General features: G+C 36.6%; 1 protein-coding gene across 6 annotated transcripts in view; it reads right to left on the bottom strand.

Annotated features, from left to right (window-relative positions):
- Positions 1–605: 605 nt before the first annotated feature.
- Positions 606–23,366, bottom strand: part of Supt3h (SPT3 homolog, SAGA and STAGA complex component) — a 487,114-nt gene continuing 464,353 nt past the window's right edge. For 3 of the 6 annotated variants that reach the window (XM_047559654.1, XM_047559658.1, XM_047559655.1), the window contains one exon: positions 606–1,676. In XM_047559654.1, the coding sequence (XP_047415610.1) occupies positions 1,528–1,676 (149 nt within the window). In that variant the 3' untranslated portion in view covers positions 606–1,527. Of the gene's footprint in view, positions 1,696–23,366 lie in introns of all 6 variants that reach the window. The other 3 variants (XM_047559657.1, XM_047559659.1, XM_047559656.1) reach the window with 2 other exon arrangements.

Raw genomic sequence — 23,366 nt, 5'->3', positions numbered from 1 at the left:
AAACCAGATTTTATAAATAATTACCTGTCAGACTGTTCAAGATAGACAAACATAGACCAGACCAACAAAAACACAGACCTGTCATATTTCTGAGAGAAATGTACATTGAGTCTTCCTTCTCTGGGACTATATGGAGATCAGGTAGAATAAGACGAAGGAAAAAAACTAACCCCTGTATTTTCTGTCTTGTGCCTATTTTAAAATGTGCAGGAGAGGAGAAATTTCAATGTGAAAAATTAGCCACTGAAAATTTTTATACCTTCCATAAGGCTGGGAGATGAAACCAAATACAATAAATGCTGTCATTTTAAAAGTTAGGATGTTTACTGCAGACTTTCAATTTTCCATGATTAGGGATGCCAAGGAAAATAAGGATGATGATAAAAAGAAAAGTTTACTTGTACATTTCAACCAGCACAGATGGAACAACAAAACCCTCTGGCAGTTTTTTTGATATTATATATCTGTTTTTTGTTTCTGATGTGCAGATTTTCCCCAAGAGGATTAACATAGAACAGGTAAATGACAGTTAACAAATGGGAATAACATGGCACAATCACACTGAGACTCAATGATTTCATCACAAGGAAAAAATCTTTCATGCTTCTCATTTCTGTTTTTATTAATTCTTTATAAAATGTTGTTTGGATGTGTGTAAAACCATGATAAAAGTTAAATTACACAAAATTCCCACAGAATTAAAAGAAATAACTTCTTTCTTTGCAATTCATGTTTAATCAGGAACTGTACAATTTCATCTGCCATATTTTGGTTTGTTCCCAAGAGTTAGAGTTCCTCATTTACCACAGAAAGTATAGATGCCAGAAGGGTAGTGCAGCTTCTCCCAGCAAGCAATGTGGCTGTCCAGTCTCCGGCTTGGTGGCGGTGCTCAAGGGAGGAAGCAAGCTCTTCTGCTCCCTTCTACTGCTTCTGATTGCTTCGGATAGGGCAGGGCATGGATAGGATGGTGGCCTTATCAAGAGAAGCAGGGGAAAGGAGGGAAACGGAGGAAGTTCCGTGTGAGGAGAAAAACACAACTGATGGCAGGAAGTTGGGAAGAAGGCATGAAAATGACCCATATTCAGATACAGTAATAGGGGAAGGGAAGATGAGAGGGAAACAGGCAGTTCATCAGGTCAGTTAGATCTTTGATTAGTTATAAAACAAATAGTTGTCTCTAAAATAGATGGAATATAGTCAGTAAGTGTTGGAAAGTAAAATTGGTAGGACAGTGGGAAGAGAAGATCAACTGTCCTTTAATTTTGCCTCCATTGTCCCAAACCTGGATTGTGAAATGTATCAAACAAGACTAAACACAATGGGGTGGAAAGGCATTGCTTTTAGAATATGTGCGTCGAGGGTAGCAAATCCATGCCAAATTAAAATTTCAAAATCATGTGATCTGCATTTTTGTCCACCTACATGCTATCCCAAACATCCTGCCATTAATTAGCTAAATGATCCATCTAGTAAACAAGTCTAAGTGTTGAGGGGGCTAGAAAAGAGCAGGAGTCAGCCAGTTGGTAGTCACAATAAGCCAGTCCACTCCTGAAGATACGGAGAAGCTAAACTTTTATTTTGTTCAAGAGAAAGCACCTCAGCATAACACCGCCCTTCCCGTCGCAGTAGCCACATCAGCAGGCTAGAAAAGCCATCCCATTTCTGCGGTAGGCACTCTGTCAAAGAAAAAGAAATCTGCAATGAATTATCACATCCAGTCACATAAGGAAAGAAGGCAAAAAGCAAGCAGAGCTTCCTTCCTGTTTTGTAGACTGCTGGCTATAATCTAGTAGGGTGCTTAATCCGAATATTTCTGGTGGCAAAGCTGTAGCAACTATTCTATTAAAAAAATCAGTGTGGTTAACAAGTGGTTAGTGATTCTATTTTTGGGAAGTGGGAGATAGGCAAAGTAAAACATCCCATTTTGTTAATTGATTGGGTTTGGTTAAACCAGAGAGATGTTGTGCTGAATTTGTTTCTTTTATAAACATATGTTCTCTATTCAACATGCTCCAGAATCACTTATAACTATCTTAATAGTTTATAAATTACTGACTCATTATAGTCTTCCCAACCCTAATTTATAGTCTGAGTGAACAGATACCAAGAGAGGCCTTACCTCTTCACTAAAATATGATTTCAGAGTTCTACAAATTATAAAAAGTATAGAAAACCTGAACCCTTACATACTTTAATATACATATATGTACATACTGGTCATGGTGTGATAAAATATTCCTATAAAAGAAAACAGGAAAATGGACAGGAATTGCAATAATAAATGTATGAGTGATAAAAGCAAAACTGCATGCTTTTCGTGTTGCAGAGTTTTTTTTTTTCATTTCGGGACTGGAAGACCTGGACAATACAGGGCCTCTTGTGAATTGTCTTGAATCTTATTTTGTTCTAAAGTGGAAGAGAACTAAAATTCAGAACTTCGAAATAATGCCATCTTGCAGGCAAATGGATGAAATTGGAGAATATCATGCTAAGTGAGATAAGCCAATCTCAAAAAACTAAATGATGAATGATCTCGCTGATAAGCGGATGAGGACATATAATGGAGGGTGGGAGGGGTTAGCGTTAGGGTTAGGGTTAGGGTTAAGGAGGGGGGCAAGAATGGAGGAAGGAAGGACTGTATAGAGGGAAAAGAGGGGTGGGAGGGGTGGGGGGAAGGGAAAAAATAACAGAATGAATCAAACAACATTACCCTATGTAAATTTATGATTACACAAATGGTATGCCTTGACTCCATGTACAAATAGAGAAACAACATGTATCCCATTTATTTACAATAAAAAAAAAAAGAAATAATGCCATCCCCCCTTTCACTGGCATAATATGCCTTATTTGAACTGGTAGCAGTCACATTCAGAGAATACATAACCTTCAATTTTTCTATTATCTGTTTTCAGAAAAATGGAGAAAATAATAAAACCTCATATTAGGGATTTCTGCCTCTGAAGCTAAAACTCTTGGGCTCTTGTGAAGTCTGTGCACTTTCAGCCCAATGGATTTTCTAAGAAGTAGAAGAGGTATGCAGCTAGAGGTGGTTCTGACACACAGAAAAACATGACAACAAAGGAAAAACTCTTTCCAGGACAGTAATTGAGAACTATGAAAATCAGTAAGGAAGTAATGGGAACCCTAAATAGCACAGAGTGTCTGGAGGGCAACCTAGAGAAAAGAACAAGCAAACAGCCCTCTCAGTGTCCTGTAGCTTCGGGATCATGACTGCTGTAGCTACAAGCTTGAGTCCCATCTGTGCTTGTTCCATGGGAATAATCTAGCAAATGTCTCCTCTTTAGTCCACAGCCTTGAGACTACAGCTACTGGGACAAAGTCCCTGCTTTACTTGTATCTGTTCACTGGCAGCTGGGGCAATCCCAGCAGCCCCAAACCCTGGTACCACCTGTGTACCTTGAGTGCACCTGGCAGGAACTCAGGAAGGTCTCCCTCTGTCTTGGGACTGCAGCTGCTGGTGCAGACTAGCCCGGCACCACCCAAGCTTGTTCCTGAGGACCAGGGAAAGATTCCATTCGTGTTCTGCTGCTCTAGGACTGCGGTTACCAATCCCACAAGCCTCATCACCACCAAAGTTTGCTCCACTTGACCTAGGGAATTCCCATCCACCTCCTGAAGCTCTAGGGCCACAAATACCAAAGCCCAAAGTCCCAATACTACCTGTACTCACTCTGTGGAACTTAGGAAAGGTCTCCTTCATATCTCACTTCTCCAGGTATATGCATACCAATACCACAGGCCCAAATGTTACCTGCACATGCCCTGAGGGTGCCAGGGGATGCTTTTATACAGCCCATGGACTTGGGACCACAGCTGCTGGTGCCAAAATCCCTGGTACTGTTTGTTCTTGTCCCATGGCACCAGGCAAAGTTATATGGGTCCTATAGCTCAATGAAAGTGGCTAACAGCACTTTTGGTCTTAGCACCAATTGTTCTCCAGGGCCTGCAGAATGTCCCCTTTGTGTTCCACAACCTTAAGTCTACAATTACTGGTGCCACAGGCCACAGCATCACCTGTGTTCCTCCCTGCACTATGTGAGGAATGTCCCATCTCAACTGTGGCTCCGGAACTGTGCTACAGGCCCAGACATCTTCCCAAACCGTTCTGAGAATTCTGGGGAAAGTCACATCCTATGGGTTCATATCCACACTTGCTGACACAGGTTGTAGAGCTTCCAAAACAGACTAGAACAAAAAGAAGAGTTTCTGTGCTTGAGGACAGGTCTTTTGAATTAACCCAGACCAAAAGAAAAGAATGAAGAAAGCCTACACAATTTCAAGACTTATGGGACATGATAAAATTTCAATACATTTGTTAAGTTAACAAATATTTTCATTATGGGAATTTCAGAGGATGAAAGAAAGGGGAAGGGCACTAAAAATCTACTGCATGAAATAAGAGCTCAAAACTTCCCAAATCTTAAAGAGATATAGACATCCAGGTACAAGAAGCTCAAAGGACTGCAACCAGATTCAACCAAAATAGTTCACCAAGGAATACTGTAGTCAAAATAATTAGACAAAGAATCTTAAAACAGCAAGATAAATAGCATCAAGTCATATATAAGGGAATGCCGACTGGACTTACAGCAGATTTCTCAGAAGAAACTTTATAGGCCTGAAAAGAAATGGGATGATATATTCAAATTACTGAAAGAAAATAAAAATAAACCACATCACAAAAATAGAGGTGGAAACAAAATACAAAACAAGCAGAATACAATTAACAAAATGACAGAAGGAAGTTTAAACTTATGAATAACTGTGAATATAAATGGATTAAATTGACCAATCAAAGGGCACAGACTGGTTGAATGGATAAAAACAAGACCGAACTATATGCTATCTACCAGAAACCCACTTTATTGGTAAAGATACACATAGACTAAAAGTAAATGGTTAGAAAAAGAGAAGTTAGACAAATGGAAAACAAAAGTGATCTGTAGTAGTTATATACAATAAAGCAAACAAAGTAAAAACTGTAAAGAGATATAGAATGCTATTATATACTGATGAAGGATCAATTCAGTCAGAAGATATAAAAGTGATAAATATGTATGTACCTAACACAGGGCCATCCATATAAAGCAAATATGAAATTTAAAGGGAGAGATAAACTTTAAAAAAATGCAATGGTAGCCAGGGTCTTCAATATTTCACTTTCCCCATCTATATAGACAGATCATACAAACAGAAAATCAATAAAGAACTATCTGAACCACACAATAGTGAAAATGGACACTATAACAGTGAATAACAGTGAATACACAGTCTTCTTTTCAGCACATGTATCATTTTCCAGTATAGATCACGTGTTATTCAGCTTTTTCTCTGCTGTGACCAAAGGACATGACAAGAACAATTAAAGGAGGAAAAGTTTATTTGGGGGCTCATGGTTTCAGAGGTCTTAGTCCACAGATGTGACTCCATTCTTTGGGGGCAGAGGTGAGGCAGAACCTCATGGTGGAAGTGTGTGTCTGGGGACATGGCACAAGGAAGGAGGAGGTGGAAGGGAGGAAAAGAGGGAGGGGAAGCATGGCAGCACGGCCCGCTCTGCTCAATAAGAACAAAATATATACCTCAAAGCTGGCTCCCAGGGACCAGCCTCCTCCAGCCACACCCTACCTGCCTGCAGCTACTGCCCAGTTAATCCCTATCAGGATATTAACATACTGATTAGGTTAAGGCTCTTACAACCCAATCATTTCACCTCTAAACTTTCTTGCATTGTTTCACACATAAGATTTTGGGGAATACCTCATATCTAAACTGTAACAGATCATGTTAGGCCCCAAACCAAGTCTCAATATGAAATTTTAAAATACTCAAATCATATCATGTATCTTCTCAGGCCATAACAGAATAAAACAAGAAAAAGAAGAATGAGAAGTATACATATATATAAGAAATTGAATAACATGCTTCTAAATAATGAATGGGTACTGAATAAATTAAAAAGGGAAAAAAATGTCTGGAAGCAAATGAAAATGATAACACAACATCAAAATATGTGGGATACAACTAAGCAAAACTGAGAGTGAAGTTTATAGTAGTACAATATTTTATAATAAATTTATACATCAAAATGACAGGAAAGTGAAGGGAGGGGAAGGGGTATGGGGGTAGGAATGATAGAGTGAAACAGACATTATTATCTCATGTATATATATGACTGTATGACTGATGTGATCCTACAATATGTACAATCAGAAAAATGAGAAATTATACTCCATTTATGTATGATTTATCAAAATGTATAAATGCATTCTACCATCATGTATAACTAATTAGGACAAATTGAAAAAATTTAAAAATAAACCTAACAATATATTTCACGCGCTTAGACAAGTAAGAATAAATCCAAAATCAGTATGAGAAATGAATAATAAAGAGCACAATGGGATAAAAAAAATCAAAGCTAAAAAAATACAAATGATGAATGAAACAGTTTCTTGAGCGGACAAACTTGAAAAACCTTCAGCTAAACTAACCAAGAAAAAAAGACTCAAATGAAATCAGAGATGAAAAAGATTATAACTGATACTACAGAAAGAGAGGCTCATAAGAAACTATGAACAAATACATGTGAAAAAAAATTGAAGAACCTAGCAGAAATGGATACATTTTGGAACACATACAATATACCAACTGAATAAATAAAATATAGAAAATCTAAACAGACCAATAATGAGTAATGAAATTAAAGCATTAGGTGAAAATTTCCCATCTAAAGGAAGTCCAGGATTTGATAGTTTTACTAATGAATTCTAAGAACCACTAATTCTAATAATTCTTAAATTTCTCCAAATTAATGAAATGGGAGGAACTCTAGCAAATTTTTTTGAGGCCAGCATCACCTTGATAATAAAACCAGACAAAGATACAAGAACAACAAAAATGTACAAGCCCATATCTCTGATGAACGCAAGTATAAAAATTCAATAAAATACTAGCCAACTGGATGCAAAAAGCATATCAAAAATATCATACACCATGTTCAAGCAGAATTTATCACAAGGATGGCCCAACATATGCAAATCAATAAATGTGATAAAACACATCCATGGAACAAAGGATAAAGTTCAACCAATATACACAGAAAAAGCATTTAAAAAGATTCAATATCCCTTCATAATAAACACTCTCAAAAAGTTAAGTATGGAAGGAATATACCTCAACGTAATAAAGGCTACAAATGAAAAACCCACAGTCAATATACTGAACACAGAAGAGCTCCAAGTTTCCCCTAAAATGGGAACACTCTTATTTAAAATAGAACTTGAATTCTTAGCAAGAGCAATGAGGCAAGAGAAAGAAATAAAGTGCATCCAGATTGGAAAGGATGACATAGTTTTAGACATACAAAAACCTAAATATGCTATTATAAATTTTTTGGAACTTGTAAAAAAGTCAGTAAAGTTGCAGGATACAACATCAACATACAAAAAGACTAGCACTTTTATACTCCAATAATGAATTTGCTGAAAAAGAAAGCAATCTCATTCACAATAGGTACAAAAATATTTTTGGAATAAATTTAATCAAGGAAGTAAAAAAATCTCTACAATAAAAATGATAAAAATGATGAAAGAAATTATAGTGGACACACACACACACACACACACACACACACAGATATCCTATGTTCGTGGATTGGCAGAATATTATTTAAATGACTATACTACCCAAAGTAAGATATAAATTTAACATAAATCCCATCAAAATGCCAACAATTTTCTTCACAGAAACAGAAAAACAATCCTTAACATTCATATGGAAGCATAAAAGATCCAGAAAAGCCAAAATGATCCTTATGGGAAAAAAATATGCAAAGCAAGAGGCATCAGAATACCTCACTTCAGAACATCCCACAAAGCTGTAATAATCAAAACAACAAGGAACTGTCGTAAAAACAGACACATAGACAAATGAAAGAGAGAAGAGAAACCAGAAATTAATCCCATCCTCACACATCCAACTGATTTTTTTTTACAAAGGTACCAAAAACATACAGTGGAGGAAAGATAGTATCTTTAAAAAATGGTTCATTTTGTTAAGTGAAGTAAACCAGGTACAAATAGACAAAAATATAACATGTTTGCACTCAGTTATGGAAAGCAGTAGGTCCATCTCAGAATAATGGAATGGAACAGTGGTCACTAGAGACTGGGAAGGGCAGGACAGATGGAGGGAAGAAAAATAAGGATCACCAAAACACAGGAGGAATTAGTTCTGGTTTTTCTACAGCACATCAGGGTCACTATGGTTAGAGCAATTTGTATTTCAAAATGACAAGAAGAGTATGAATTCCCCAAAGCAGAAAAATGATTAATGTTTGAAGACATGGAAATACCTGTTACCCTGATTTGAAAATTACATATTGTATATATGTATCAAATTGTCATAATGTACCCTATAAGAAGGTATAAATATTATGTCTCAATAAAGAAAACACTTTATGAAACATCTTTTATGATCAAGATAATGCTATGGAGGTGCTAAAGAGTCTTAATCTTAAAAAAAAAATCAATTAACTTGAAAACCTCTCCAAATTCCTTGCTTACAGAGGATTTACTGGAGCTGTCATGCTTTGGAGCCTTGGTTGGAATTTCATCAATTGGTTATGCTGTTATGCAGGTTACCCTGCATCAGTTTATCATGGGTTAGAAACCTAGTTTCATTGCTTTCTCTTCTTTCTTATCACAGGGCTGTTTGCTCTAATGAGTACTAAAAAACTCCCGAGTCTGCCTCCTAAGATTTTGGAGAATGGCATTCAATGATTCCTCAGAAAGCCACTAAAATCTTACAGGAATGGGGTAGAGGTATCTTTTGGCTCCCAGCCATGGCTGCCCTGGAGAGGTTTATGCCAAAGTAACACTTTCAGTTTCTTGACCCTGTTGTTTTACACGTCACAACCACAATGACAACCTTCATCATATAGTATTTAAAGCACAAGGATGACTTAACATTTAGGTAAATGGACCTGGCAGTAAAGCTAGATTCTTTACAAAGGTAAATGATTGAAGAGAGTTCTGTTCAGGAAATGAGGTTTGGGGTCGGGGGAAATTGCGTCTTGTCTTTTCAAAGATTAATTCACCTTCACAGATGATTTATCTGCATTCTTCGCAAACAACTAAAAAATTATGGGCTTATTTAATAACAAAGATGCTCAAGTAGCCAAGTTTAGAGAGGAAATCAAAGTTTAGAGTAATCTGGATTTCTGTAATGAGTTCTTCCTATTCTAAAATAAAGAAGGAACAAACAACCATGCGTAATTAGTGAAGAACAATTTCAGCAAACCAATCCCCGAGGGTCCTACATCCTGAATCACTGCTTTTTCCTTTTGATGTCCAAAGGAGGTATGTTGTCTATGTAAGGCAATCATGGGAATGTCTCAAATTTGGCATCCTTTCCAGGGTAAGCAATTTTACAGGAAGATGAAGACAACTCATCTTTGTGTCAACTGTGAATGTTTTTCTGTTTGTGTTGTGAAAATTTAACCAAATTTAAACTTTGCTTGGTATAAGGGTCTTCCAGAGGTCACATTCTCATGAAACACTTTGCATCCTACTTACTTTCTTCTGCTGAATCCTAGGAATGAGTCCCAGTTCCACAACTTCACATACTCCTAGTTAGTAAAACTCAGACTGACTGAAAACAGCCAGGACCCTCATCCACTATCGAAAATCATAAATTAGTCAATAACACAATCAGATCTCCTCCAGCAAACGGGGTCCTAATTGCTATGTGCCAAGTCAGTTTTCTTTCTGATTTAATAAAACTCTGTTCTCTTTTACTAGTTTCTCCTTTGTGGATTTATTGGAAAGTTCAAACATTTGAGCATCTCTCAAAGTCAGCAGTAAAGATGATACTTTATTTTTTAAAAGATCATAGGTTTGCTGTTTTTTTTTTTTTTAAATTGAGGATCAAACTAGTTCCCAATTTTTGATGTTTGTTTATTGACTAAGCTTCAAATTATGACTAGATAGGCAGACAGAGATCCTCTACTCGCTGTACTGGGCATTCATTCATGTGTGCTTAGAAAAACAGGACTCTTTCTGTTGTTGTTAGCTGTATGTGAATAAGCTAGAGAAAACTTAACTACCAGATTGTTCTATTTCTTTTTTTTTTTCAAAATGGGCCATTAATTAGTAGATTTTAGAGAACAAAAACTAGTATTAAAAAGCAAGAAATCTGGACATGGTGTTAAGTGCATGTAATACCAGTCACTAGGGAGGCTGAGGCAGGAGGATTGTTCAAGGCCATTCTGGGCAACACAGTGGACAACCTCTTCGGGACAAAAAGAAGGGATTAATATTTATCTTAAGCATAAATAGATAAATAAATAAAATGTATCCAATTGTCCCAAGTTAAAAATTACTGTGTTTATATTTGTGCCATTATTCTAATACAGTATTAACTCTAGATAAAAACCATCCCTCTTCCCAATTTGGACTTACATTTTATTCTCACTATCTTCTCTGATTCCTTTCTGCTTTTCATACTTTATATAAAAGAGCATAAGACTTTTGTTTTAGTCAGCTGTTTTTGCTGCTGTGATCAAAAGACCTGATAGTAACAATGTTAGAGGAGGAACAGTTTATTTGGTGCTCATGGTCTCAGTTCATAAACAGCCAACTCCATTGCTCTGAGGTGAAGGTAAGACAGAACATCAAGGCAGAAGGGTATGATGGAGGAAAGCAGTTCAGGACTGGACAGTCAGGAAGCAGAGAGGCATCCTCACCAGAGACAAAATATATAGGCATGCCCCCAGGGACCCACCTCCTCCAGCTACACCCTACCTGTCTACAGTTACCACAAAGTTAATCCCTATCAGAGAATTAATGCACTGATTAGGTTAAGTTTCTCATAACCCAATTTTTTCACCTCTGAATGTTCTGGTATTGTCTCACACATGAGCTTCTAGGGGACACCTCATATCTAAACTATAACAACTTTCATTGTAGCAGGTCCCAAATTCCTTTATAAATACTTCATTTTTCAAAAGCCTAAGAAGTGGAATAAGGGTCCTATTATCTGAATTCCTATAAATTTGTGTAATCTGACTTTAGCAAATCTTTATTGAGTTCCTACTATACCGTGTAAACCACTGTGTGTTTGGAGTTGCAAAGGATACTAAGATAACTAAGACTATCCCTGGCTTAATGCTTCCAATTTAACAATAATGTTTTAACTACCCCAGTAAAAGGTAGCTGAGAAGTCATTTTTTAGGGGGAAAAAGAGGAAGAAAATAAAGTAGCCTTTTTGTTTGCTTTTTTGCTTAAAGGTTAATCACAATATTTATCTAACACATTTTAAAGGGGCATGAGATTTATATATTCTCAAAATTGATTTTACGAAGTACTTTCATGTGCATATCTAACTTGAGCCACAACAAGTTGAAAGGTCACATATTCTTTTTTATAAAGTGGCATGATTAATGAGAGGTAGATTTAGGATATAAATCCCAGGGCCTATATTGTTTTCATTATGCCACACTATCTTACATTAAAACAAAACAATAGTCTCCCCTCCCAGAAATGTGCTCCACCCACATCATCACTCACACATATTCTCCCAGTCCTAGCAAACTCAATTCTTGTTAAACTTCATTTAAAGGGTAAATTAAAATATTACTTCAAATTCAAACTAGGTCATCCTGGCATAATACTTCAGAGTGCAGAGATGGGCCCTGAATCTAAATCATCTTTGGTTTGGAGGGATTCTAAACTAGTTCTTATAAGAATAGCATTCAGAACACCATGTCCAGATCACTTGGAAAGCTTTAAAAAAATAGATACATCAGCTCTTCAAAGTCAATTGGTGTTCCAAGTTTAGGTTTTGGAATATGTTTGAAGCATCCCAGGTTATCTGGATGCTCACTGAAGGCTGAGAAGGTGGTAGAATGGATGCAATATGAACATCCTAATGTTGACATCTAATGAACTTAATGCAGAAGAGAAAACAATTGAGGGTTTCACACTACGGCTTTTACCCAGATAACAGATAGGTTACCTGGATCCCTTATCTTTCTTACTTTCAGGCCATGTGTAGACTACTTGTATTTTTCCTTCTCAGATGGTGAGATGTCACTGTAAGGAGCTCAGCCTGCCTGCCTGCCACTACATGTTTATTAATATCATAGAAAAAGAAAACTGGAAACTAAGTTTGCTATACCAAGCTGAATAAACCCTTTGCTAGCTTCTACAGTCAAGACACATTAGAACATTGGAATTAAAAACTATTTTTGTTAATTTTTCTAGCCCAATGATTAATTAAAGAGATGAAAGCCTAATGCCCAGAGATGGTGACCCATCCATCCATGGTGATGCAGGAAGAGTACAGGATTTCTGAGTTAGCCTAGTGCTCTTTATGGGTGGTTCTGATTCTACCCAGAGCAATGTATTTAGCTTTTCTGGCCTTAATGAGGAAAACAGATGTAAGGAAAGAAATTGTTTTTTGAGATTAAGAGGCCTTGGGAGCAGAACAAGGTGAAGGGACCAGCGAATGGGGTGGGGACTTAAATGATGTCCCAACCAGTTCAGCTGAGTAGTTAGAAGCTTTTTGTTCTGCTTCTGGCTCTTCTGCTACATGATTAGCAATCCATGGAGAATCAATTCATTTCCCTGAGTGCTCACAATAATTTTGGTAAATGGATAAAATATCAAAATAATTAAGATAAAGCTGGCTGAAAGGTTCTGTGGGAAATGTAAGCATCTTTAGTACATTCAAGGGGGTGACATTCCATGTGGTTCTAGTGAAGTCCCACTAAGGCTGTGTTCAGTGTCTGATTTAGGGTTGAGCAAATAATGTGGCCTGCCTGGATCTGTTCAGAGCTGGCCAATTTGGATTAAATCCTGCAGTAATAGGGACAATAAAAAGATTTGGAGCATACAGTCACCCTCTCCCAAACCACCATTAGTTCTTAATTAAGTGTAGGACAGATTCTGCATTTTGGATGATTTTTGGACCACAGGAGCTGCCCTGGTTACCAAAGGCCTGGAGATTTCCCAAATGCTCTTCTCCACTGCACAGGAGAGAAGAAGGTGAGCACAAGGGCAGAACTTCTGTAGCCCTGGCTCTGCTCTGCTGGGAAGGATGGCGAAGGGGCAGCCGAGTAAACTGGGAGCAAAAGGCTTTCACTGGCCCTGATGAAATGTTTGGCTTACTGGAATACTTGGTTGAGCTGGGGCTGGAAAGGTAGGTACTTTTCTAAATTTCATGTATAAATGCTCTTTGATGAGTCAACTAAATTAGACCCCTTTTCTATCCCACTCACTCCCAATTTCACAGTAAAATTTAGTAGTGCTTTTTAATTGGCCTGTTCTTCCTCTCTTCTGGTAGCAAAACAGGAGATTAGACCAAGGTTGGGTTAGCTGTCTCAAATTCCACAGCCCCCACACACCCAAAGTCAAGTCTGTCCCCTGTGTCCAACCCTTCTTCTAGTTCCTCTACTTGCCTGAGGGATGACCATACCCTTAAAGACATATTGTTTTGCTTTTATACTATAAATCTTTGAGGCTCCGGAGCTTCATATCAAAGCCATGCAATAACGTTTTAAAAGATAAAATGTGCTCCTTGTCTTTGTTGCTCTGTGTCTGCGTGTGGGCACGAGATTTAATTATAATGAATAAAGCAGAATGGTGGTCTAAAACTCTTAAAATCAAAGTAGGAATCATGACTGAATTTCATTAGCAAACATAAATACAAATAGGCGCATCTTGTTTGTAACATTGCCATGTGACTTTTTCCCTTTTGATAATTTCAATGTAACTCTGATATTTCAGAGAACCTAAATTGAACCATATGATGTATAGCACTGTAACATGCAAAACTCTCAGCAAACATATTCCATTCTGTGAACTTCTCCCACGTTATAAATACCCTGTGAAAATCATGGAGGGCTATTTATCAGACAGTGCAGCCTTCATTTAAGAACAGTGAGGGAGCCCTGCCTCATAAGTAGGAGTTCCTCTCTGGCTGGCAGAGAGGTGGGGGGGGGGGGAGGGAGACATAGCGTTAACTCTCTATTCCAAGTAACCTGGAACCCATAAATTCTGAGGAACTTGTCATTTTATGCCTGCTCTTCTCTTTCTGTCAGATTCTTATTTCATTAAAGAATACTAACACTGGGCATTTATAAATTCTTGGGTTATTACCAAGAATTTTATTGTTTTGGCATTCTGAATACAAAAATCATTGAATTAAATTTAGTCATTAAAAATGACCATTTCTAATTGCCCAAGTCATTTCAAGTAATGAGAGATGTTTTAATAAGTTTTTTTAACTGTTCTTGTTAAGGAAAATAATTAAGTGGCTGATACAAACTACATTGTAATTTAGAAAAAATGTTTTTTTTAATAAACGTTATCTTTAGCAATTTTATAAGACTAAAAGTATACCATTTATTGGATCAATGGTACAGAATAGAGGACACGGACACAAACCCAAATAAATACAATTTTCTCATACTAGACAAAGGGTCCAAAAATATGCAATGGAGAAAAGATACCCTCTTCAACAAATGGTGCTGGGAGAATTGGAAATCCATATGCAACAGAATGAAACTAAACCCATATCTCTCACCATGCACGAAACTAAACTCAAAATGGATTAAGGATCTCGGAATCATCTTATAGAAGAAAAAGTAGGTCCAGAACTTCAACATGTCGGCTTAGGACCAGACTTCCTCAACAGGACTCCCATAGCACAAGAAATAAAAGCAAGAATCAATAACTGGGATAGATTCAAACTAAAAAGCTTTCTCTCAGCAAAGGAAACTATCAGCAATGCAAAGGAAGAGCCTACAGAGTGGGAGAAAATCTTTGCCAATCATACTTCAGATAGAGCACTAATCTCCAGAATCTATAAAGAACTCAAAAAACTCTACACTAAGAATGCAAATAACCCAATCAACAAATGGGCTAAGGAAATGAATGGACACTTCACAGAAGAAGATCTACAAGCAATCAACAAACATATGGAAAAATGTTCAACATCTCTAGTAATAAGAGAAATGCAAATCAAGCCACCCTAAGATTCCATCTCACCCCAATTAGAATGGCGATTATCAAGAATACAAGCAACAACAGGTGTTGACGAGGATGTGGGGAGAAAGGTACACTCATACATTGCTGGTGGGGCTGCAAATTAGTGCAGTCACTCTGGAAAGCAGTGTGGAGACTCCTTAGAAAACTTGGAATGGAACCACCATTTGACCCAGCTATCCCACTGTTGGCCTATACCCAAAGGACTTAAAATTAGCATATTACAGAGATACAGCCACATCAATGTTCATAGCTGCTCAGTTCACAATAGCCAGATTGTGGAACCAACCTAGATGTCCTTCAATTGATGAATGGATAAAGAAACTGTGGTATATAAATACAATGGAATATTACTCAGCCATAAAGAATGATAAAATTATGGCATTTGCAGGCAAATGGATGAAACTGGAGAATATCATGCTAAGTGAGATAAGCCAATCTCAAAAAACCAAAGGATGAATGATATCGCTAATAAGTGGATGATGACACATAATGGGGGGTGGGAGGGGTTAGTGTTAGGGTTAGAGTTAGGGTTAGGGAGGGGGGCAAGAATGGAGGAAGGAAGGACTGTATAGAGGGAAAAGAGGGGTGGGAGGGTTGGGGGGAAGGGAAAAAAATAACAGAATGAATCAAACAACATTACCCTATGTAAATTTATGATTACACAAATGGTATGCCTTTACGCCACGTACAGAGAAACAACATGTATACCATTTGTTTACAATAAAAAAAGTATACCATTTCTATGTATACATTATTCTTTCCATGATATTGTATGTGCTTAAATACATCTATAGTTAATAAGTTTAGTGCCAATACTCTTATACACTACTTTATATCACAATCAAAATAAAGATGTTTAACAACATTTTAAACATATATATAAAAATAAGTATGTTACAAATATGTATGTACAAAATGCCTAATTGGCAGGAATTACTAACTCAAAAGTAATAATTTTTTGGGGGTGGGCAAATGCTCACCTTTAACAATTTTCATTTCTCTTAATTGACCATTGTTGCTTCCAGAAGGCACAGACTTGTTATTTTATTTATCTCTGTATATTCAGGGTATAGGTAATGCTAAAGAAAAAAACAATTAGGTGCTTAGTTGTGTTCAATAGCACACCAAAAAGATCATACACCACAATCAAGCTGGTTCCACTACAGGGACAGAAGTCAATAAACATAATACATCACAGCATATCAACAGAATGAAGGATAAAAATCATATGATTAACTCAATAAATGCAGAAAAGGCATTTGATAAAATGCAAGAACAGGTACAAAGGATCATACCTCAACATAATAGAGGCTACACTTAGGACAAATCAACAGTCAACCCAACATCACACTGAATGGGGAAAAGCTGAAAGCATCTCCTTTAACACCAGGAAAAAGATGGATGTGCACTTTCACTGCTCCTATTTATTATAGTACTGCTAGACTTAGAAAGAGCAATCAGGCAAGAGAAAGAAAAAAAAGGCAAATCTAAATTAGAAAGGAAAAAGCTAAATTGTCCATGTTTGAAGCTATCATGACATTTTTTGGGAGGGAGGGTTACTGAGTATAGAACCCAGAAGTTTACCCCTGAGCTATGTTCCTGGCCCTTTTTATTTTTTATTTTGAGACAGGCTGACCTTGAATTTGTGATCCTCCTGCTTCAGTCTCCCAAATCACTGGGATTATAGTCATGGGCCACCATGCCCAGCTAGCTGTCATGATTTATACACACAAAAAACTAAATACTTCATTGAAAAGTTGTTAGAACTTATAAACAAATTCAGTAAAGTTGCAGGATACAAAAATCAACATAATAAAAATCAGTAGCTTTCTATGTACCAATAAGGAAGTTGCTGATAAATTAATCAAGAAGCAATTCTATTCACAACAGCACACAAAAAATAAAGTACCTAAGAATAAACTTAACTAAGGAAGTAAAAGATCTCTGCAGTGAAAATTACAAAACCACTGATGAAAGAAATGAAAGAACACACTAAAAGATGAAAAGACCTCCCATGTTCATGAATTACAAGATTTAATACTGTGAAAATACTACACAGTGTCCATATTACACAAAGTGATCTATATTCAATGCAATCCCCAATAAAATACTAATGATTTTTCTTCATAAAACTAGAAAAAAAATTCTAAAATCTACATGGAAGCACAAAAGATTCCAAATATCCAAAGCAATCTTAGGCAAAAAGAGCAAAACTGGAGGCATCATAATACCTGATTTCAAGAAATGCTACAGAGCTACATTAACAAAAAATAGCATAGTACTAGCATAAAAACAAACACATATATGGGTTTGTCTCTGTGTCCTCCATTCTGTACCATTGGTCTGCCTGTATATTTGGGTGCCAATACCATGCTGTTTTTGTTACTATTGCTCTGTAGTATAGTTGAAGGTCTGGTATTGTGATACACCCTGCTTCACTCTTTCTGCTAAGGACTACTTTAGCTATTCTGGGTCTCTTATTCTTCCAAATGAATTTCATGATCACCTGCTCTATTTCTATGATGTAAGTCATTGGGATTTTAATTGGAATTGCATTGAATTTGTATAGCACTTTTTGGTAGTAAAGCCAATATTAATTCTGCCTATCCAGAACATGGGAGATCTTTCCATCTTCTAAGGTTTTCTTCAATTTCTTTCTTTAGTGGTCTGTAGTTCTCATTGTAGAGATCCCAAGTATTTTATTTTTCTTTGAGGCTACTGTGAATGGTGTAGTTTTTCTAAATTTCTGTTTCAGAGGGTTCATCACTTATGAATAAAAATGCATTAGATTTATGAGCACTGATTTTATATCCTGCTACTTTACTGAATTCATTTAAATACAGTTTTCCCATACTACACAAAAGTGCCAAAGAATCCAATGGAGAAAAGATAGCCTCTTCAACAAATGGTGCTGGCAAAACTGGAAATCCATATGCATCAAAATGAAAATAAATCCCTATCTCTCATCCTGCACAAAACTCAACTCAAAATGGATTAAGGACCTAGGAATTAGACTAGAGACTCTGCACCTAACAGAAGAAAAAGTAGGTCCAAATCTTCAACATGTCCACTTAGGACCAGACTTCCTTAACAAGACTCTAAAAGCATAAGAAATCAAAGCAGAGATCAATAACTGGGATAGATTCAAACTAAAAAGCTTTTTCTCAGCAAAGGAAACAATCAACAATGTGAAGAGGGAGCCTACAGAGTGGGAGAAAATCTTTGCCACACGCACTTCAGATAGAGCACTAGTCTCCAGAATCTATAAAGAACTCAAAAAACTATACCAAAAATACAAATAACCCAGTCAATAAATGGGCTAAGGAAATAAGCAGACATTTCACAGAAGAAGATCTACAAGCAATCAACAGATATATGAAAAAATGTTCAACATCTCTAGTAATAAGAGAAATGCAAATCAAAAGTACCCTAAGATTCCACCTCACCCCTAGAATGGCTATTATCAAGAATACAAGCAACAATAGGTGTTGGAGAGGATGTGGGGAAAAAGGTACACTCATACATTGCTGGTGGGGATGCAAATTAGTGCAGCCACTCTGGAAAGCAGTGTGGAGATTTCTTAGAAAGCTTGGAATGAAACCACCATTTGAACCAGCTATCCCACTCCTCGGTCTATACAAAGGACTTAAAATCAGTCTACTACAGTAATACAGCCACATCAATGTTCATAGCTGCTCAATTCACAATATCTATATCGTGGAACCAACCTAGATGTCCTTCAATTGATGAATGGATAAAGAAACTGTGGTATATATACACAATGGAATATTACTCAGTCATAAAGAAGAATAAAATTATGACATTTGTAGGTAATTGGATGGAGCTGGAGAATATCATGCTGAGATAAGCCAATCCCAAAAAATCAAAGGCTGGATGATCTCTCTGATAAGCAGATGATGATACATAACAGGAAGTGGGAGGGAGGCAAGAATAGAGGAAGGATGGATTGTATAGAGGAAAAAGGGGTGGAGAGGGGGTGCAGGGAAGGAAAAATAACAGAATAAGACAAACATCATTACTCTATGTACATGTATGATTACACAAATGGTGTGACTCTACTTTGTGCATAACCAGAGAAACAACAGTTATACCACATTTGTGTACAATGAATCAAGATAAATAAATTAAAAAAAAACATACACAGACAAGTGGAACAGAATGGAGAACTGGGAAATAAACTCATGCATCTACAGCCAACAGATTCTTGACAAAGATTTTTTTGTTTTTGGCAAAACACACAGGAGAAAGGACAGCCTCTTCAACAAATGGTGCCCAGAAATTAGGGTAGCCACATGAAGAAGATAGAAATAAACTCTCTCTCTCTCACCCTGTACAAAAATCAACTCAAAATTCATCAAAGACCTTTATATGAGACCAGAAACTGAAATTACTAAAAGAAAACATAAGAGAAATACTTCAAGAAGATACTGGTTTTTTCTGGACAGGAACCCCAAAACTCAGGAAACAAAAGCAAAAATGGACAAATGGGATCATATCAAATTAAAAAACTTCTGCACAACAAAGAAAACAACAGAGGAGGACACAACCCATGGAATGGGAAAAAAGACTTGCCAACTCTGCATCTGGACAGAAGGGTATTAATCCACAATATATAAAGAATATAAAGAACTCAAGAAACTTAGAAAAACAACCCAATTAAAACTGGACAAATGATTTGAACGGATACTTCTCAAAGAAGTAAAAATAAATGGCCCAAATAAACAAATGACCAAAAAATATAAGAACAAACGTTCAATATCATTAGTCATCAGGCAACTACAAATCAAAACTACACTGAGATATCATTTTACCCCACTTAGACCGGATATTATTAAAAAAAAAAAAAAAAAAAAAAAAAAAAAAAAAACTCCCAACAGCCTTACCAAAGCCAAAACAAAAACAAAACAAAACAAAAAACCCCCAAAAGATGCTGACAGGATGTGGAGAAAAAGAAACTCTTACACACCATTGGTGGGAATGTAAATTAGTATAGTGTTTTAGTCAGCTTTTTTGCTGCTGCAACTAAAAGACCTGACCAGCACAAATGTAGAGGAGAAAAGGTTTATTCAGGGACTCATGGATGGTTTCAGAGGTATCCATCCGTAGACAGCAGGCTCAAATTTCTTGGGGCTCAAGGTGAGGCAGGACATCATGGCAGAAGAGTGTGGCAGAGGGAAGCAGCTCACATGGTGATCAAGAAGCAGAAAGATTCCACTCTCCAGATAAAAATATATACCCAAAGCCATGCCCCAATTCCCACCTCCTCCAGCCACACCCTACCACTTCAGTTGCCACTCAGTTAACCCCTATCAGGGGATTAATTCACTGATTGGGTTAAGACTCTTATAACCCAATCATTTTTCCTCACTCACATTCAAACCATAACGTACAGCCACTATAGAAGTTCCTCAACAAACCTGAAATAGAATTACTGTATGATCCAGCAATTCCAATGCTAGGTATATATCCAAAGGAAACAAAATCAGTATACCAAAGAGATACCTGCATGCTCATGTTTATTACTGTGGCACTATACAAAATAGCTAAGATGTGAAATCAGCCTAGGTGTCCATCAACAGATGCATGGATAAATAAAATATGGAACATATGCACAATGGAGTATTATTCAGCCATAAACAAAATGAAATCCTGTCATTTGTGGCAAAATGGATGGATATAAAGGACAACATATTAAGCAAAGTAAGTCAGACACAGATAAGTACCACATGTTGTTTCTCATATGCAGAAACTAAAAAAGTTGACCTGAAAGTGGAATAGTGATTACTAGGAACTGGAAAGAAAGCCAGGTTGTAAAGGGCAAGTATGGAAGAAGGGTAGCTGGATATATATACTGTATGCATGTATGGAAGTATCACAATGAATCTAATTGGTATGTGCTAGCAAAACACATGTTTGCTTAAAAATCATTTTATGAATGAGTGGATTTGATTAGAGGATAGCTTAGTTTTTCCTGAAAAATAATGAGAAATTCTAATGTGTTCATTATAAGAGCTGGAGCTGGGTTAGTCTCAGTTCCTAAAAATAGAGTTTAGGCCACACATCATTTTGAAAGATAACCATCGGCAGCAATTTGTTAAGGGGAAAAAAATGAGTGATTTTGATAATCGAACCACTAACAATGATGCAAAGAAAACAGTTATTCTGATTTTACATCTCAGTTTCCACTGGGAGCAGTTCTGGGTTTCTTTTTAAAATCTTCCAGGATTGAAAACTTACACATCAGTGAAGCCAACTGCCTTGTTTGCAAGAGAGTATTCAGGTCATCTAAAATATCACTATCAAATTTTTTGTTGTGTCTAAACATTTTGGGGTCTAATACTGTTACTGAAAATTATAATTAAGTTTATAGTAGATAAATTGTCTCTTTTTTTTTGTTAATAATACTGGTCTTGAAGTTGTGTTACTCAAGTGAATTTTCAAGGTCTTAGACAATGATACAAGACAAAAAGATAAATACTGCCTCAATAGCCTTTGCCTCATCCAAAAATGACAACATAAGGAAAAGGAACATGTATAGCAATAGCTGTTTGTCAATGGGTGAAACCAATTTTATTGAAAAGTAAATAAATTATAATTAAGGTTCTTAAGAATGAGACAATGAATACTAAAAATTATGACAGATCCATCAGGAGACAGTAGTTAATATCACAACCCATTCTTTGAAATCAATGCTTTAGGGCTTGAAAGGAATTCTTTATATTAAATTAGAATATTCCCTCTTGGCATTTATTTAAAAACTGAACATTTATGGACTGACTATGGAAAGGCATGCCTCTTCCACGCCTGTGTGACTCTTTATTCTAGAGTTAGGTATTCATGAGGCACAATGAACATATTCTTTTATCTCGTACATATTATACACCTGCATTTCTAAAACAAAGTTGTATTAATGGAATTTGCCATGGAACTTTACAATCTACCATAGTTATTATGAAAATTTACCTCCAAAGTATTGTAAATAACATAACAAGTTTCTCCTCTGGCGTGAAAGATTAATTTGAACAGTCATCATATTAGCAGAGGAAAGAGAATAAGGAGATGGGGAGAGGAGAGGGAAAGAGGAGGCACAGGGGACTGAAATGGAACAAATTATATTTCATGCATGTGTGATTACATCAAAATGAACCACACTGTTACATAAAGGTACCATGCACTAAGAAAAATATTTAAAAAACCAACTATACTGAGGTATGAAGCCATCCCAAGTCAGATACATTGTTTATATAGTAAAGAACTCATTTTATTGGGTATTGTTTTAATTAATTCTAAAAAGGGAGCATTTGGGATCACAGCAATTAGGACAGGCACCAGCCCAGATCACTGTCACATTATTGTCCAAATGAACTGTTCACTGGTCACATTTTCTCTCAAAAACAGTGAGAAAGTTTAGGTTTAGCACGTCAAAAAGAAATACTCTTAGTTTCACTATTAGTAGACGTTATCACAATTAAAAATACTTTACAGACATTCGGTTTTCAGAGTTAATGGCCAAAACAAAATAGAGCTTTAGTAGCCCTATGCTGATTCTAGAGAATCAGGAAGTCAGTTGATACTCTTCTTCCAAATCAGCTGGCAAAAGTTGAAATCGGAGTTGTCCTTACAAAAGAATGGGTCTGTTATATTTCAACAACTCTTACCATGACTTCTTGAGGGCTGGTGAATGAATTCTACCTTTATGTATTCTATTTATGTGGCACTAAAATGAAATATAAATAGGCATTCTATAAAATACAGCCTCAGGATGTATATTCTCTATACTTAAAATTATTCAATGAATCATTTCAACTAGGTTTTAGGAGAGAAGGAAAGCTATTTTGCGAATGGACCTTTCTCTGCCTCTCCAGTTCATTTGGTGGTGGCAGTGATTAGGTAGACTGGTCCCACTATTCTCAGGACCGACTGCCTCCTGTGCATGCAGTCAGCCTCTTGCTCACCAGAACTGTGGGAGGTGAGAGGAGGGAAGCTCATGGAGAAGTATTTGCCAAGAGAAAAGATGGGAGGGAAAAAAAATAAAGAAATAATATAGTATTTCAATCAAAGTCTAAAATTTGTAAAAGTGGTTTTGGTCTCCATATAGTAAAAATATTTATTCAAGAAACTCCTACTCGGGTGTGAACATCCTACTTCTGGTGGGATTTTGTTTGGCAAAGGACTGTGAAAGAGTGGAAGCTAATACAGAACATGTCTATAAACAAATTTATTTAGTTAGTACAGATTGACACATTCACTAGAGGATTTCAGCAATTACAT

The sequence above is a fragment of the Sciurus carolinensis genome, chromosome 7, assembly GCF_902686445.1.
Source record: "Sciurus carolinensis chromosome 7, mSciCar1.2, whole genome shotgun sequence".
NCBI classification, from domain to species: domain Eukaryota; kingdom Metazoa; phylum Chordata; class Mammalia; order Rodentia; family Sciuridae; genus Sciurus; species Sciurus carolinensis.
The sequence above is the reverse complement of the archived record's forward strand: the minus strand, read 5'-3'. Positions and strand labels throughout refer to the sequence as shown.